Genomic DNA, 16,632 nt, shown 5'->3' with positions numbered 1-16,632 from the left:
CAATTTTCCTGTGTTGCCCTTTTTTACTATTCTACGGTAACTATCTACGTTTTTTCCTGTGTTGCTCTTTACACTATTATACGGTAACTATCTACAACTTCTCCTGTGTTGCCCTCAACACTATTCCATGGTAACTATTTACAATTTTCCTGTGTTGCCCTTAACACTATTATACGTCAACTATCTCAATTGTCCGGTGTTGCCCTTAACACTATTATTCTGTAACTATCCACAATTTTCCTGTGTTGCCCTTAACACTTTTATACGGTAACTATTTACAATTTTCTTGTGTTGCCCTTTACACTATTATACGGTAACTATCTCAATTTTCTTGCGTTGCCCTTTACACTATTCTACGGTATTATACGTAGCTATTTACAATTTTCCTGTGTTGTCCTTTTCACTATTATATCGTAACTATCTACAATTTTCATGTGTTGCCCTTAACACTATTATACGGTAACTATCTCAATTTTCCTGCGTTGCCCTTTACACTATTCTACGGTAACTATTTACAATTTTCCTGTGTTGCCCGTTGCACTATTATTATTATTAGTTCTAGAGTAGTTAATGTTGGGTTCATTATATTGCCTGGTATTCACAACCTAATCACAAAGCATTGTCAGAAAATAAATAGTGTAACAGGTGCTGGAGCGATGGTCGAGGACTTCTATCATCGATGTAGAAAGCTTTCAAAATATTTCACAATATAATGTATATCATTGTCAAAGCCAGGTGAGGGCGGCTTTATAGGCATTAAGGCTGTTGCCTTTTTCCTTTTGAATTTGAATACAACTTAAAAATATTATGTTCTTTGACCATATAACGTCATATAGCAATGGAGACACATATAATCCAGGTTTTGTGTATCATGGTCAAATACATTGATGTCGACTTTCCGATCGTGATCTTTTCCTTTCTTGATATTAACACCCCTGTTTCCCTAATTACGATATTAACATGTCGCAGATAATTTTGTATGCATGACCTGTTCCGAAGAACTACTTTTGTGATAGATATCGACAGCTGACGAACAAAAGGACAACACAAGGTTTCCAAAGATGTAGGTTAATGAAGACCATGGACAGGATCAATGGTCGTCAACATGATCCCATTTGGAAATCTGCTTTTTCTTTGTATGATTGTCTGGTTTTTTTTTATCATGCTCATAAGTGTGCCCTGTGATTTGGTTGTCACTACCCGAGTTATCGATGTGATGGCGTGACATAACTCTGATTCGACTAAGATTTACATTGCTGGTTTCGGCGATGAAGCAGACGACGCTTACCCATCCGGAACACTTGTTCTTATCTGGTCTCATTGTAATTATTTCGTCTGTTGTTATTGTTTTGTTATTTATTTTGAGTTCGAATTATGGCTTTGTTAACACTTTAGTGCTCTGTTGTCGTTTTATTACAATTAACGTAGGAATTGTTTATTTTTCTCCCATCTTTCCTTTACAATTTTTTGAAAACAATATTTCAATAAATGTAATTTGTTCTTATCTTATTTAAACATGACGTTTTCCTGATGTTTGATTGTGCCCGTGACGTCATATTATTGTTATTCACGGTTAAGCTGTCATATCATATGGGTGACTGAATAACCGTGAACAGGTAAAACGGGAGATAACTCTGTGAATACTGAGAGAATGGAGTTAAAGTTAATTGACGCCTGAGTAGTCTGGGTATCCAGACTTTCAATGTTTTAACACTGAATGTGTCCTACCTGTAAATGCAATGAATCCTTAGAGCGTCCATTTCGTCAACGTATTAACGCCTGGGAGTGGCCAGTTGGTCAGTGCTTTTTTCTCTCTGCCTTTGTTCTGTCCGTCAATGTAATGAAGCCTTAGAGCGTACAGTTCGCCATTGTATTGAAGCCAGAGACTGTCCAGTTGGTGGTCAGTTTGTTTGTCTCTCACTTTGCTCTGTCCGTTAATGTAATGAAGCCTTCGAGCGTACCAGTTGGTGGTCAGTTTGTTTGTCTCTCACGTTTTGCTCTGTCCGTCAATGTAATAACGCCTGAGGTAGTTCAACACTGCAGGAACAGTGTCACAAAGATTAATTTTTGATTAACTCTGACAACGATCAAAGGGGTTTAATCCATATTAATACTATCACTGAGTTCACATTTACTCACATAAAACTCCCAGTATCTTCATATCAGACAAAATGTATAACTGTTTTCGATAACTGAAGTCACATTGACATAAACAGAAAACTGCTGATATCTCAAATAAGATAATGTTTATATTGCTATTTCATCTTTGAAATCTCATTGACACATACACACACACAAACGTCTTGTAATCGCTTGTAGGACAGTTTATGAAGTAACACCATTAATGAAAACAGATTTTACACACTCGAAAATATAAATCTTCTGGTATCTCTAGTTTTCTAAAGTGTCTATAGTCAATCAATTACTGCATTCGAATCAGATGAAGTTTTCATCAATGAAGACATAATATAACAGACTAACAAATTTCTTTGTATCTCCAAAACAAAGTTGATAACACTATTCATCATAGCGGTCACATTGACACCGATAACACTTTTCATCACAGCAGTCACGTTGACGCAGATAACACTTTTCATCACGGCAGTCACGTTTGACACACACACACACACACACACACATACTCACACACACACACACACACATACTCTTGGCATCTCTAAAAACAAAGTTGATAAAATTATTTATAACGGCAGTCACGTTGACACACAAAAAATCTCCAACCCGAAAAAATATACTTATTTTTTTTCCCATTACAACAACACAACAAAACGCTTACCATCTCCAGTAAGTCAAAGCTCGCGTAGTTATCAAATCTGAATTTATAGTGGCAATGACGGGAACTTCTGGTATCACAGGAATACATGCAGGTCTATCACGGTTTGTATATCTGTTCAGTCAAGCTTCCGACACTGAAGCCATTGATGAATTGGGTGTACCAAGGACGTAAGCACAATACCTACTAGTACGACGTCCATCTGAAAATAATAAATACGTTTTTATTTTATTTATTGTTAGTTATAACTATGGAATATCATCGAGACGATGACTCAAAGAACCATCGAGGTGAAAGCAAAAACAGTTTGTACACTACAAAATTGACTATCTTGTAGACCTCTTGAAAGTTTGATAATCAGGATACATGGGTGAGCCTCTGGAGTAGCATTATATCAGCAGAAGTGGCTGGTATACTACTGAAAAAGTGATAGTGACGTAAACTGTAAAATTTACATACTGATTCACTTAGTACATTCCTCTTTAACTTGACATCGCGTTGGTGTTTAGGTTGTCTTGTGAATCGTAGTCGCTTAAAGAACGGTTAAACCTTATGTCACTTACAAAGGAACATATACTATGGAGCACACTCCAATTTGTTTTAATAACAAATAGTCGTATGCACTATTGTATGTCCCTCTGAAATGAAATCTACATTAATATTACTTTCAAACATTTTCACTATCTTGGCAAGTTTTCATTTTTAAGGAGGATACATTCATCTGCAACTGAATGTCTTTAACAGGTCACATGTATGTATTAATGTTATCAATATATAGAAACATTTCAACTTTATTTTATAAAAATCTACAGGCAGGAAATGCATGTCCATTTTAGAAATTATTACGGGGCGTGCTTATGAAAACGCCACATACATCAAATGAATAGTGATTAATATAAAAAGAAAAGAAAGTCAGAGTAGGCAAAACAACAGATGCATACTTTTCCCCTAACCCTTGACAATTTAATTTATCTTAACCTTCATACTTGTAAGAAGAAACGTATAAAATGGGAGATAACTTGGAAATATCTCACCGCAAATACTATAAATGGTTTAAATCGTTGTAGGGAGTTTGAAGTGATCATTTATTTATGGCTGTACAAACACTATCTAAAATAGTTATACTGAAGATCGCGTGGACAGTCCGGGATTTCTGTCCTATACTTCTGATATTTATATAGTATATGGCAGGTCAATTCTGAAATATAGTAATAATATCAAGTTTTTTTTGTTTTTTTTTAAACTTTACGTAAAACCAAGGGACTAAAAAACATTATAATATCATGATTTCTTAATTTTTACTGATATATGTAAAAATAAAATACAACTTTATCAAAAGTAGACAAGCTTTTACCATCAACTGGTAGTCTGTAGAGGTTTTATCTGACTGGTCTCCCACTTTCTCCAGCCTATACCGTTAATAATGTACCATCACTCAAACGATGGCCACAGTTTCTAATGACGTCGTTTTACTACATGACCCCAAAATGTTATACAACTTTAAATATACAGTCAGACGAATATCCCAGACAAAGTTCACTCGCAAAAGGCTGTTTCCTGAGAACCCATTTGTTTTTGGTAAATTTATATCTAATATTAAAGATAGGGTTGTAATTACATATGTTTAATACATGTTTGCGAGTCGTTTATCTTTGTGTTGATCTGATGTCAACGAATAGCTATGGTATTACCATTCTATTGGGCTTTCCGCCATCAGCGTCCTTATAAATAAATAATATTACATTTCTGATACAATTTTTATAACAACGTTTGCATTCAACATTTAGAATGGAAATGTTACAAAACAAGTGTGACAGTTTTGATTAACTGCCCTATACTAGGACATTATGTAAACTAAATTCTGGAAAAAGAAACTTTATGTCAACGCTGAATATAATTTGTTAATCAAATGTTGGTTTCAGGAATATTGACGACAGCTAAGCATAAAAGATAAATAATACGACAGTTCTAGAGTAGTTATTGTTGGTTGTATTGTATTGCCTGGTATTCACAACCTAATCACAAAGCATTGTCAGAAAATAAATAGTGTAACAGGTACTGGAGCGATGGTCGAGGACTTCTATCCTCGATGTAGAAAGCTTTTAAAATATTTCACAATTGATATAATGTATATAATTGTCAACGCCAGGTGAGGGCGGCTTTATAGGCATTAAGGCTGTTGCCTAATTCCTTTTGACATTGAATACAACTTAAAAATATTATGTTCTTTGACCATATAACGTCATATAGCAATGGAGACACATATAATCCAGGTTTTGTGTATCATGGTCAAATACATTGATGTCGACTTTCCGATCGTGATCTTTTCCTTTCTTGATATTAACACCCCTGTTTACCTACCTACGATTTTTTACATGTTGCAGATAATTTTGTATTCAAGACCTTGCTCCGAAAAACTACTTTTGTGATAGATATCGACAGCTGACGAACAAAAGGACAACACAAGGTTTCCAAAGATGTAGGTAATGAAGACCATGGACATGATCATTGGTCGTCAACATGATCCCATTCGGAAATCTGCTTTTTCTTTGTATGATTGTCTGTTTTTTTATCATGCTCATAAGTGTGCCCTGTGATTTGGTTGTCACTACCCGAGTTATCGATGTGATGGCGTGACATAACTCTGATTCGACTAAGATTTACATTGCTGGTTTCGGCGATGAAGCAGACGACGCTTACCCATCCGGAACACTTGTTCTTATCTGGTCTCATTGTAATTCTTTCGTCTGTTGTTATTGTTTTGTTGTTTATTTTGAGTTCGAATTATGGCTTTGTTAATACTTCAGTTTGTCAACCTATTAACGCCTTTGAATGGCCAGTTGGTTAGTGCTTTTTTCTCTCTGCCTTTGTTCGTCGTCAATGTAATGAAGCCTTAGAGCGTCCAGTTCGTCAACGTATTAACGCCTGGGAGTGGCCAGTTGGTTAGTGCTTTTTTCTCTCTGCCTTTGTTCTGTCCGTCAATATAATGAAGCCTTAGAGCGCACCAGTTGGTGGTCAGTTTGTTTGTCTCTCACGTTTTGCTCTGTCCGTCAATGTAATAACGCCTGAGATAGTTCAACACTGCAGGAACAGTGACACAAAAAAATAATTTTTGGTACCCTCTGACAACTATCAAAGGGGTTTAATCCATATTAATACTATCACCGAGTTCACATTTACTCAAATAAAACTCCCAGTATCTTCATATCAGACAAAATGTATAACTGTTTTCGATAACTGAAGTCACATTGACATAAACAGAAAACTGCTGATATCTCAAATAAGACAATTTTTATATTGCTATTTCATCTTTGAAATCACATTGACACATACACACACACAAACGTCTTGTAATCGCTTGTAGGACAGATTTTACACACTCGAACATATAAATCTCCTGGTATCTCTAGTTTTCTAAAGTGTCTATAGTCAATCAATTACTGCATTCAAATCAGATGAAGTTTTCATCAATGAAGACATAATAAAACAGACAAACAAATTTCCTTGTATCTCCAAAACAAAGTTGATAACACTATTCATCATAGCGGTCACGTTGACACAGGATAACACTTTTCATCACAGCGGTCACGTTGACACAGATAACACTTTTCATCACAGCGGTCGCGTTGACACACACACACATACACACACACACACACACACACACACACACACACATACTCTTGGTATCTCCAAAAACAAAGTTGATAAAACTACTTATAACTGCAGTCAGGTTGACACACAAAAAATCTGGTATCTCCCACCAGAAAAAATATACTTATTTTTTTCCCATTACAACAACACAACAAAACGCTTACCATCTCCAGTAAGTCAAAGCTCGCGTAGTTATCCAATCTGAATTTATAGTGGCAATAACGGGAACTCCTGTTATCACAGGAATACATGCAGGTCTATCACGGTTTGTATATCTGTTCAGTCAAGCTTCCGACACTGAAGCCATTGATAAATTGGGTGTACCAAGGACGTAAGCACAATACCTACTAGTACGATGTCCATCTGAAAATAATAAATACGATTTTGTTTTATTTATTGTTAGTTATAACTATGGAATATCATCGAGACGATGACTCAAAGAACCATCGAGGTGAAAGCAAAAACAGTTGGTACACTACAAAATTGACTATCATGTAGACCTCTTGAAAGTTTGATAATCAGGATACATGGGTGAGCCTCTGGAGTAGCATATCTAATTACTGTAAAGCGCTTTAGAGTGTCTTATGTTAGCTAGATGGGCGCTATATCAACTTTTTTTATATATATATTTCCTCCTGATCATGTTTGGCCTTAACTACATGTATCATTTTCTGAATTTAGCATCTTCCAAGAAATTATTTTGATAGAAAACATTATCCTAAGTTCATCTCTTCAACGAGTTCACACAACTATAATATTACTGTGGGCACTACTGCGTTTCTAGAGCTGAGGGATCACGTAACCTACTGAAAGTTGGTTACGGAAGTAAACGCTTCAAGTTCCCTTTCCGCCTCGCCCTACTAGACAACAGCACATGCTTACACTGGGGACTGGAAAGGAAACTAGCCACTCAAACCTCGGGGAAACAAGGAAACAGATTGTAGCAGGCAGAGAGGCCGGTTTTATGTTTCAGGTCAGATTCTACCATCCCAACAAGCACAAGGACAGAGCTAATTCACGAATACAGACAACCTGACGATGATACTCCAACAAAAATGACAACATTGGACATCAGTAGACCACTTCCGGTCAAGAATGGACGTTAAATGTAAGTATACCGTATAGCTTTATACACAAGTGAGAATCCATTAGACCGTATACACGCTGTCAAATGATGTAACATACCTAGATCGGGATGTGTAGTATACCAGGATATGACGTAGAGTAAGGGAGGACGTAATGGACTGATGGTAATGAAAAGCTGTTCTCTTAGTTCCAACACATTCCCCAACAATAGACAGGTATTGTTTTATGACAATACAACACACTTTATTATATTACTTTTGCTTTATTAAGCTTCACACGGAATTAGATTGCAGTCGAGGTCTGTGGTCCATGAGAAGCCTGTAATGGCTTATATTTACCGTTTTTTGTTGAAGTATCTGTAGTACTGTGATAGTGTTTCCTTATAATCTTAAAGGAAATAAATTGAAATTAATTAGAATGAGATATTCCAGTACCTGTGCTAAATGGTACTAAACTATTCCTTTATTATCTCATTTTGAAATCAAACTTAGGTAGCAGAGTACGGTAGAAATGGCTTGATCCTAAAAATAAAGGGCATGTCTCGGATAAACATGGATAGCAGATATATATATATTTATAAACTACATTTTGAATACGTTATTTTTAGAAGAATGAGGTTTTTTTCAAAAAGTGATTTCATCAGATTTGGGACTTGTGAAAACCATGGTTACCACATCAAAAACGCCAAACAATGCAAAAAAAACATGATTTTTAACCCAAAATTTGACCCACGCAAGTTGTATGTTTTTTCTTAAAACCTGTCTTAAATTAAATATCACCTTCTCGATAACAGAAATACTCATGTTTTAGCATAGGTCGTTCAACTGGATTTTTCACAATATTTACACATTTGCTGAGTACAAAAATAGACTACATGAAAAGCTAGCTTTTGTTGTGTAGACACAGATTAGTAAATTGCCAAAAATGTAGTCTCAAACCAAATTCCATTTTTTTAAACTCTGAAACCCACATAGTCCACTTCATCCTGTATATACCAATTTTAGTGCTGAGTTTTGATACATGTTATATTACAGGGGTTATTCATTGTACGAAAATATCACCCATGGCCACCGTACTTTACTGGACACTGTAACCTTATACATCACTTTCATTTTCCCATCATTTAATTAAAACCTTTTAAATGTCTGGTAAATAACACAATGAACAAAACGATGTATCCGTTTCCTTTCTCACTTTAATAGTGACCGAGTAATATCAATTATCTTGACATGTGAATTTTTACTAATTCTGCTCTCAAACTACCAACAAAGGAAGGAAATCTGAAAAATGAAAACTTGAATAGGTTTGTAGTTTATATGAATAAAATATTACCGATGGCCACCGTACGCTACTGTACACTGCGCGCTCCCTTAGCACTTAAATTGTCTTCAACATTTGTGTATTCGTTTAAAAACAACTAAGAACAAAAAATATTAAATGAGGTTACAAACAGATCTGTACACTCTGCTAACAGAATTATATAGCTTTATAGACATATAATAGCCTATCCACCTATCCTGAATAGGTATTTTGAGCTATTTTCATGTTATTTTTATTTTTAAAAGGAACCAATGAAAGTTTAAAGAAATCGTTTATTATTGTTTTAATTACAAAAGACACCAACTGAAAGTAATTGTCGGAAAATTTACATTCATGAAAACTAAAAATATACATCTATGTGTATGCTTTTCGTAGTCAATATTACAAAGTAAATTTGCTTTATTATCATGAAAGATAAAATCACAGAAAATGTACTTCAACACGGCTATAAATTATAGGTGGATATAGCTTTATAGGTCGTGTGATACTGATATTTTTAGCACATATTAAGCACTGATGAATTTTTTCTAAAAGAAATGTAAAATGCATGTGATGAGGGTGTTAGGGGGTATATTAAATGATACCGGGTGTGATGAGGGTGTTAGGGGGTATATTAAATGATACCGGGTGTGACGAGGATGTTGGGGGTATATTAAATGATACCGGGTGTGATAAGGATGTTGGGGTATATTAAATGATACCGGGTGTGATGAGGATTTTGGGGGTATATTAAATGATACCGGGTGTGATGAGGGTGTAAAGGGGTTATGTTAAATGATACTGGACATGATGAGGGTGTTGGGGGTATATCAAATGATAATGGGTGTGATGAGGATGTTGGGGGTATATTAAATGATACCGGGTGTGATGAGGGTGTAAAGGGGTTATGTTAAATGATACCGGGTATGATGAGGGTGTGGGGGTATATTAAATGATACCGGGTGTGATGAGGATGTTGGGGGGGTATCTTAAATGATACCGGGTGTGATGAGGATGTTGGAGGTTTATTAAATGATACCGGGTGTTAAGGGGGTTATATCAAATGATACCGGGTGTGATGAGGATGTTGGGGGTATATTAAATTATACCGGGTGTGATGAGCATGATTGTGGTATATTAAATGATACCAAGTGTTAAGGGGGTTATATTAAATGATATAGGGAACACAATGAACAAAACGATGTTATTAAATGATACCAGGTGTTAAGGGGGTTATATTAAATGATACCGGGTGTTAAGGGGGTTATGTTAAATGATACCGGGTGTGATGAGGATGTTTGTGGTATATTAAATGATACCAGGTGTTAAGGGGGTTATATTAAATGATACCGGGTTCGATGAGGGTGTTTGGGGGTATATTAAATGATACCGGGTGTTAAGGGGGTTATGTTAAATGATACCGGGTGTGATGAGGGTGTTTGAGGGATATTAAATGATTGCAGGTGTGGTGATGAGTAATACAGGCGTCATGGTTTGTTAATGGGTCGTTGGTTTTATTAATCTGCGGTGTAGTATGGGTGTAAACAACGTAGTAATATAGATCAATAATGCATAACAAAGCCCTCAGAGCATACCCTCGTAGATTGACGTGATCCGCTAATGAGAATTTCTGTGGAATAAGAATCCAGCCTTGTACATAACCATTTTTGTACAGATCTGGGTCAGCTTTCGCTAGATATCGGTAAGGAATGGTGTCTACTCGCCTACCAGCTCGGCTTCAGTGACTCCCAGCTGGACCATCTCCGGGCAGCTTTTCCCTACAACACACCGCAATGTGTCGCCTCCATGCTGGTCAAATGGCACGAGACTGCCTTGAAACATCATATCACCCCGCTTCCGCTGTTGATACGGTCCCTCACAGAAGTTGATCGTTATGACCTAGTACAGAAAATTAACTGCGATTTTGACGGTATGAAAGTATTTTCGTTTTACATCGATAGCAGTTTTCAAACATTCTAAATTATACCAGTGTCAATAAGACCCTAATTAAACTAGGGCAAATTATAAACCAAAAGTACTGATTGACATTGAGACCATTGAAAAAACTGTTTAAGGTTTTGTTGTTAAAGGAAATATATTTAGCTGGATGTGATAGCATTAAAATAGAAACTAAAAAAGTAGCAATCAATCTGTCAACAAAAACAACAACGGTTTGTATGGTCTTAATCTAAATGAAGAGTTTGTTTTTCGTACAGAGCCGGATGATGGTAGCCTATTCAACAATCAAAATAAAAAGCTCTCCGACTTTAATGCCAAGGTGAAAAAGATCCGTTTTGGTCAAGCACAGGGCGACATGCAGATGTTCTTGGGTGAGTACTAATTGGACAGATAACTGTCATTTGATGGTATTGATGCTTATCTTGTCCGTATTGTGTAAAAAATGGATGACATAAGCAATATTTGAAATATATATTTTGTAGTGATATCCAAAGTATAGACGGTATGGAGAAGAAGTGAGAGTTTTTGAACAAATGCATTTGTCTTTAATATAGATATATCTTTATGTGCTGTTGCTTATACACAACAGGATGTTGTGTATACCCCTCTGCGTTTTTTAATATAGGCTGTTCTGAGATTATAGATACTGAATTAGTCAGTGAACTGAAACTTATAGTCGTAATAGACCAACATAAAAGAAAACAACAATAGAATACCGAATGTCAACAAAACCGCAATTTGAACTCAAAATCTAAAACTATGGCGAATCATGAACAAAGAAAATCAATGTATGGAAACCCTTGAAAAAATACTAGGCGAATACAAGCACGGTTGTGTGCTCAGAACAACTTTCTTGTAAGTCGCTTAATTCATGCAAAAGCTCAGGTAGAAATATTGAAAACGGTTTTTGGCTTGAAGTCTCTACACAATTCGTCTAAATCATTCGGGAAAATGTGAATTACTATAAATGTGATCACTTGAACCAGGAATTTGGCTTGAACAGTTTTGTGAATACAGGTTCATATGTTTCAGAAGGGTAAACATCTTCTACTTCATCAATAACATCCGCCATGTAAATCTAGGTCAAATCGAAGTAATGCCCTGTTCTCACATCGTGGACCTGGGAAGTGACACTGTGTCTCTAAAGAACAAAATAGCATAGTTCCATTCAAGATCATGATAGGGACCATATGACCTGTCCATAATCTTAATCAATAAAAGTTACATTTTAAAGACAGAATAGGTGTTAATATTCAGAATTTTACATACCAGCAGTCCACTTTAGGAATGCTCTGGGAAATTAACTAAACATAAAAGTAGATTAAATTCATTAATTTGCATTTACAGATCAGACCCAGAGATTTCTAGAGTTCAAAGTTAAAGACAAAAAGCTTTTTGTCAATACCAGGGCTGCTAGAGTGGCGTTGGAACTTCTTTCCACAAAAGGAACGCTTACTTTGATGGGAAACCCCGGTGATGGCAAGTCTACCATTGCTGTTAACTTGCTGACCCGTCTCCGGAACGAAGGAGCTACTATCATTGTGTTNAGAGATTTCTAGAGTTCCAAGTTAAAGACAAAAAGCTTTTTGTCAATACCAGGGCTGCTAGAGTGGCGTTGGAACTTCTTTCCACAAAAGGAACGCTTACTTTGATGGGAAACCCCGGTGATGGTAAGTCTACCATTGCTGTTAACTTGCTGACCCGTCTCCGGAACGAAGGAGCTACTATCATTGTGTTATCCGATCCGGCCCTCATAGAACGTATTTACGACGACGATAAACAAATAGTATATTTTGTGGACGACGCCTTCGGAACACCAACAGTGAATAGCAGACTTTTGGAAACATGGACGCGACTTCATGATAAGATTGAAAGTCTCGTCAAACTGGACAAGTGTAAACTTCTGATTACAACGAGAAAACATGTTTACATGAAATGTCAGTCACTTTTGCATAAATGCCCTTCTTATAAGGAGAATCTTATCGACCTCTCCGGAGAGGAATATTGCCTGAACATGTTCGAAAAAAACAGACTCGTTGCCAGTTACTGTCAGGACCATGGCCTTTTCCCGGCACAATTAAGCATCACTAAAGAGTGTGCTTATGTACCCGGCTTCCCTCTTCTGTGTAAGATGTTTGGCAACGACAAACAAATGCAGGAATTAGACGTTTACTTCGATCAGACGCTTTCTGTCTTGTACAATCAGTTACAAATGTTGGCCACCACCGATGGTCACGCTTTCTGTGGCTTGGTACTGGTGATGATGTTTGACGGCAGACTTCCGCGAGCAGTGTTTGACCAGTTCACGCCGTGTTGTGACCAGGACCGGACAAAAATCCAGACAATCATGAGAGTGTACGGTATTCAAGCCTGTGACGATGGAAAGGTGGAGACATGTCTCGATGAAATGATCGGTGTCTATGTAGAGGAGGTAGAAGAGGACTTCCGATTTATCCATGACGCTATCTTTGATACTGTTTGTCTTATATTTGGTATACGTTATCCAAATGAAATCATTCGGGTAGCATCGTCCGACTTCATAGAGAAAAGGATAAGAACAGAAAGTATTCCTGGCGCAAGTAACCATTGCCTTGATTACGTTATCGTATTGAAGAAATCTAAGTATCACGTATTGGCCGCCAGGTGGATCGCAGATGCGTCACGTGGTATTATCCGGGCTATGTTCGGTAATCCAAGTATCCATGACGTTGATATGCAGGCTGCTCTTGTTGATCAAGTTAGAAAGCTAGCTCCAAAAGCGTCCATGGAGCTGTTCACTAATGCAGAGGCAAAGACTTCGTCACTGAACCAGTTTAAAGAAACCGTTCTGTTCTTGGCTTGCAAGGAGGGGTTAGTCTCTCTCGTTCAAGTTCTCCTAGAGAAGCAGAAGATATTGAAAGCTGATAATGTCGAGCACGCGTCAATTCTAACAATACCTGACAGCTGTATGATTGAGGCTGTCGATAGAATACATCTGAACGTTGTCAAAACGTTATTAGATCACGGCGCCAGGGTCAACATTGCATGTGGGTCTTTGTCTTACCGGTGTCTCCAGGTCGCATGTAAGAAGGGAAGTCTCGATATGGTAAAGCTGCTGATGCTTTACGGCGCGGATGTCAATCTAGAAGACCACAATGGGAAACAGGCGGTACATTACGCAAGTGAATTTGGACGTCTAGAGATACTAAAGGAGTTACACAACAATAACGCGTCCCTGTCGGCTAAGGACAGGACCGACAGACAGGCAATTCATTACGCCGGTATAGCTGGCAGTCTAGAGTGTGTCCAGTTTCTGCAACAGGAAGGAATCCGATTGAATGTACCTGACAGAATGGATAAGAATGTTCTTCACTACGCGTCGACTGCCCACTGCCCAGCTCTCATTAGATACCTGGTGTCCAATGGGGCTAACACTAACAGTCTTGACAGCATGGGGGCTTCTCCCCTACATTTGGCTTGTAAGGCTAACTTTGCCGAGAACATTGAGATTCTTTTGAGTAATGGTTCTGATCCTAATCAAGTGGACGCTTCTATGTGTCTACCATTACACTCCGCTTGTAAATGTGGTGGACCGGAGCAAGACGGACGTGATTCTTTCCGATGTGTCCAGCTTCTCCTGAACGTAGTAAGTGATGTGAACGCTGTGGACAGTTTTGGTAAAACTGCTCTTCATTATGCATGCACCTGGGCTCGCGATCGACGGTTCGACTGTGTAACGTTACTGCTTTCCAAGGGAGCAGACCCCAGTATTATGGATGACTATGAACGCCAGCCTATATTTTACGCTTGTGAGAGCGGGAACCTGAAATGTGTACAGACATTGGTGAACCATGGCATCGACGTTAACCATCGTGGGCCGCAGGGGAAACAGCCTATACATTATGCATGTGGAAGGGGAAACATAGATGTTGTAAAGATGTTGGTGGAGAAAGGGGCATCCACCAATTCTGTGGACAGCAAGGGGAAACAACCCCTTCACTACGCCAGTCAGCATGGGAACAATGACTGTTTGAGTTATCTACTGGAATGTGGAGTAGACGTGAACTGTGTTGACAAACAGGGTTGTCGCCCTTTACATTATGCCTGCAAGTGGTGTCGCCCTAACGCTGTCCGCCTGTTAATCAAACATGGCGCTAGTCCTGAGGAAAAGGACAACGATGATAGGATGCCTGATGACCACGTACCAAATTGGTCATCTAGAAAAAGTCAAATGAAGCGGTTCCTCCGAGGGCATAGTCTTGATACAATCTAGATTTTAGTTTGACAACGAACAATCTAAATGCGATAAAGACATATTTTACTGGAGAGACTGAATACCTACGTATACATGTAGAAAACATGTTTATTCCTGAAAAATGATAAATGATATTCAGACATATTTCCCTACGACCAGTAACATGTTGACATCGTTTCTTTTTCCTCAAGGATTTTTAATATCTTGCACACATATTTCTATTAGAACAGTCTAAACACCATGTAAATATGTGCCTTTCTTGAAAAGTTCCAAATACCACGCAAATCTGGTTGCCTAAAACAGTTTCAAAATGATAGAGTCATGTTTCGTTCTGAAAAAAATCCAAATATTATGCAAGCAAATTCCTCTCAAACAAGTCTTGAAACAATGTCGACATGTTTCTATGAAATTAGCCCAAATTCTATACAAACATTTGTCTCTAAAACAGTTAAAATAGTAGACAATATCATTTTTCTCTCTAAGAGATATGTTGTATTTGTATAAAAATCACAAGTGAATTCTTTTGCTCATGAAAGGAAAAATCTATCGTTACCTTCCCAGGGAATGAAAACTCACACGTGTCATCACCAGTTCACGAGGGGATCTATAACGTAGCTATATCCCAATAGAGACATGTCGTCAACTTGGTCACGTAATTCATGTAATATTGATGATGGCGCCGTGTATTGCGTTAACCTACATTTCAACAACAAAAAACACGGAAGGATTCTGTGGAAAAATAATCTATTGTGTAGACAGAGAACTCTAAATTCTGGGGACAAGATTTTTTAAAGTTTATCACTCGATACAATCTCATGTTAAACCTCAGTGATGTTTCTGATAGGATATAATTCATCTTGCGCTTGGATTCAATGCGGATTGATAAGGGGTCGTTTGAGTACCAGAAATGTGTTCTTTTTCCCTATATCGATATCTATGATGGAGTTTACAAATAATAGTAAAGTGGAAATGTTAAAGATGACATCAACGTTTTGACAACAAAAACATATATTAATTATGTGTTCATTATTGGCTGTTTTCTGCGAACCCATTTGTTTTAGGTAAATATATCAATTATTAAAGATAGGGTTGTACTGATATATGTTTAATATATGTTTGCGACTCGTTCATCCTTTGTGGTCAATCTGATGTCAACAAACAGCTTTGGCATTATCATTCTATAGGACTTTCCGACATCAGCGTTCTTATATATACATAATGTAACATTTCTGTTACAATTTCTATAAAAACGTTTGCAATTAACATTTAGAATGGAAATGTAACAAAACAAGGGAGATAATGATTGTTTAACTGCCCAATACTAGCACATTATATATACTAAACTCTGGAAAAAGAAACTTTATGTCAACTCTAGATACATTTTGTTAATCAAATGTTGGTTTCAGGAATATTGACGACAGTTTAGCATTAAAGATAAATGATACGACAGTTCTAGAGTAGTTTTTGTTGGTTGCATTGTATTGCCTGGTATTTACATCCTTGTTAAAAGACATTATCTGAAAATAAATAGTGAAACATGTGCTGGAGCTATGGTCGATGACTTCTATCCTCGATGTAGAAATCTTTTAAAATATCTCACAATTAA

At 37.2% G+C, this 16,632-nt stretch overlaps 1 protein-coding gene across 1 annotated transcript in view; it reads left to right on the top strand.

Moving 5' to 3' along the window:
- Positions 1-16,024, top strand: part of LOC110458532 — a 34,217-nt gene extending 18,193 nt beyond the window's left edge. Inside the window, exons 5-8 of the mRNA XM_021510264.1 lie at positions 10,509-10,763; positions 11,050-11,163; positions 12,140-12,281; positions 12,473-16,024. Of these exons, the coding sequence (XP_021365939.1) occupies positions 10,509-10,763; positions 11,050-11,163; positions 12,140-12,281; positions 12,473-15,044 (3,083 nt within the window). The 3' untranslated portion in view covers positions 15,045-16,024. The remainder of the gene's footprint in view (positions 1-10,508; positions 10,764-11,049; positions 11,164-12,139; positions 12,282-12,472) is intronic.
- Positions 16,025-16,632: the final 608 nt, after the last annotated feature.

The sequence above is a fragment of the Mizuhopecten yessoensis genome, unplaced genomic scaffold (genome assembly GCF_002113885.1).
Source record: "Mizuhopecten yessoensis strain PY_sf001 unplaced genomic scaffold, ASM211388v2 scaffold9651, whole genome shotgun sequence".
Classification (NCBI taxonomy): domain Eukaryota; kingdom Metazoa; phylum Mollusca; class Bivalvia; order Pectinida; family Pectinidae; genus Mizuhopecten; species Mizuhopecten yessoensis.
The sequence above is the reverse complement of the archived record's forward strand: the minus strand, read 5'-3'. Positions and strand labels throughout refer to the sequence as shown.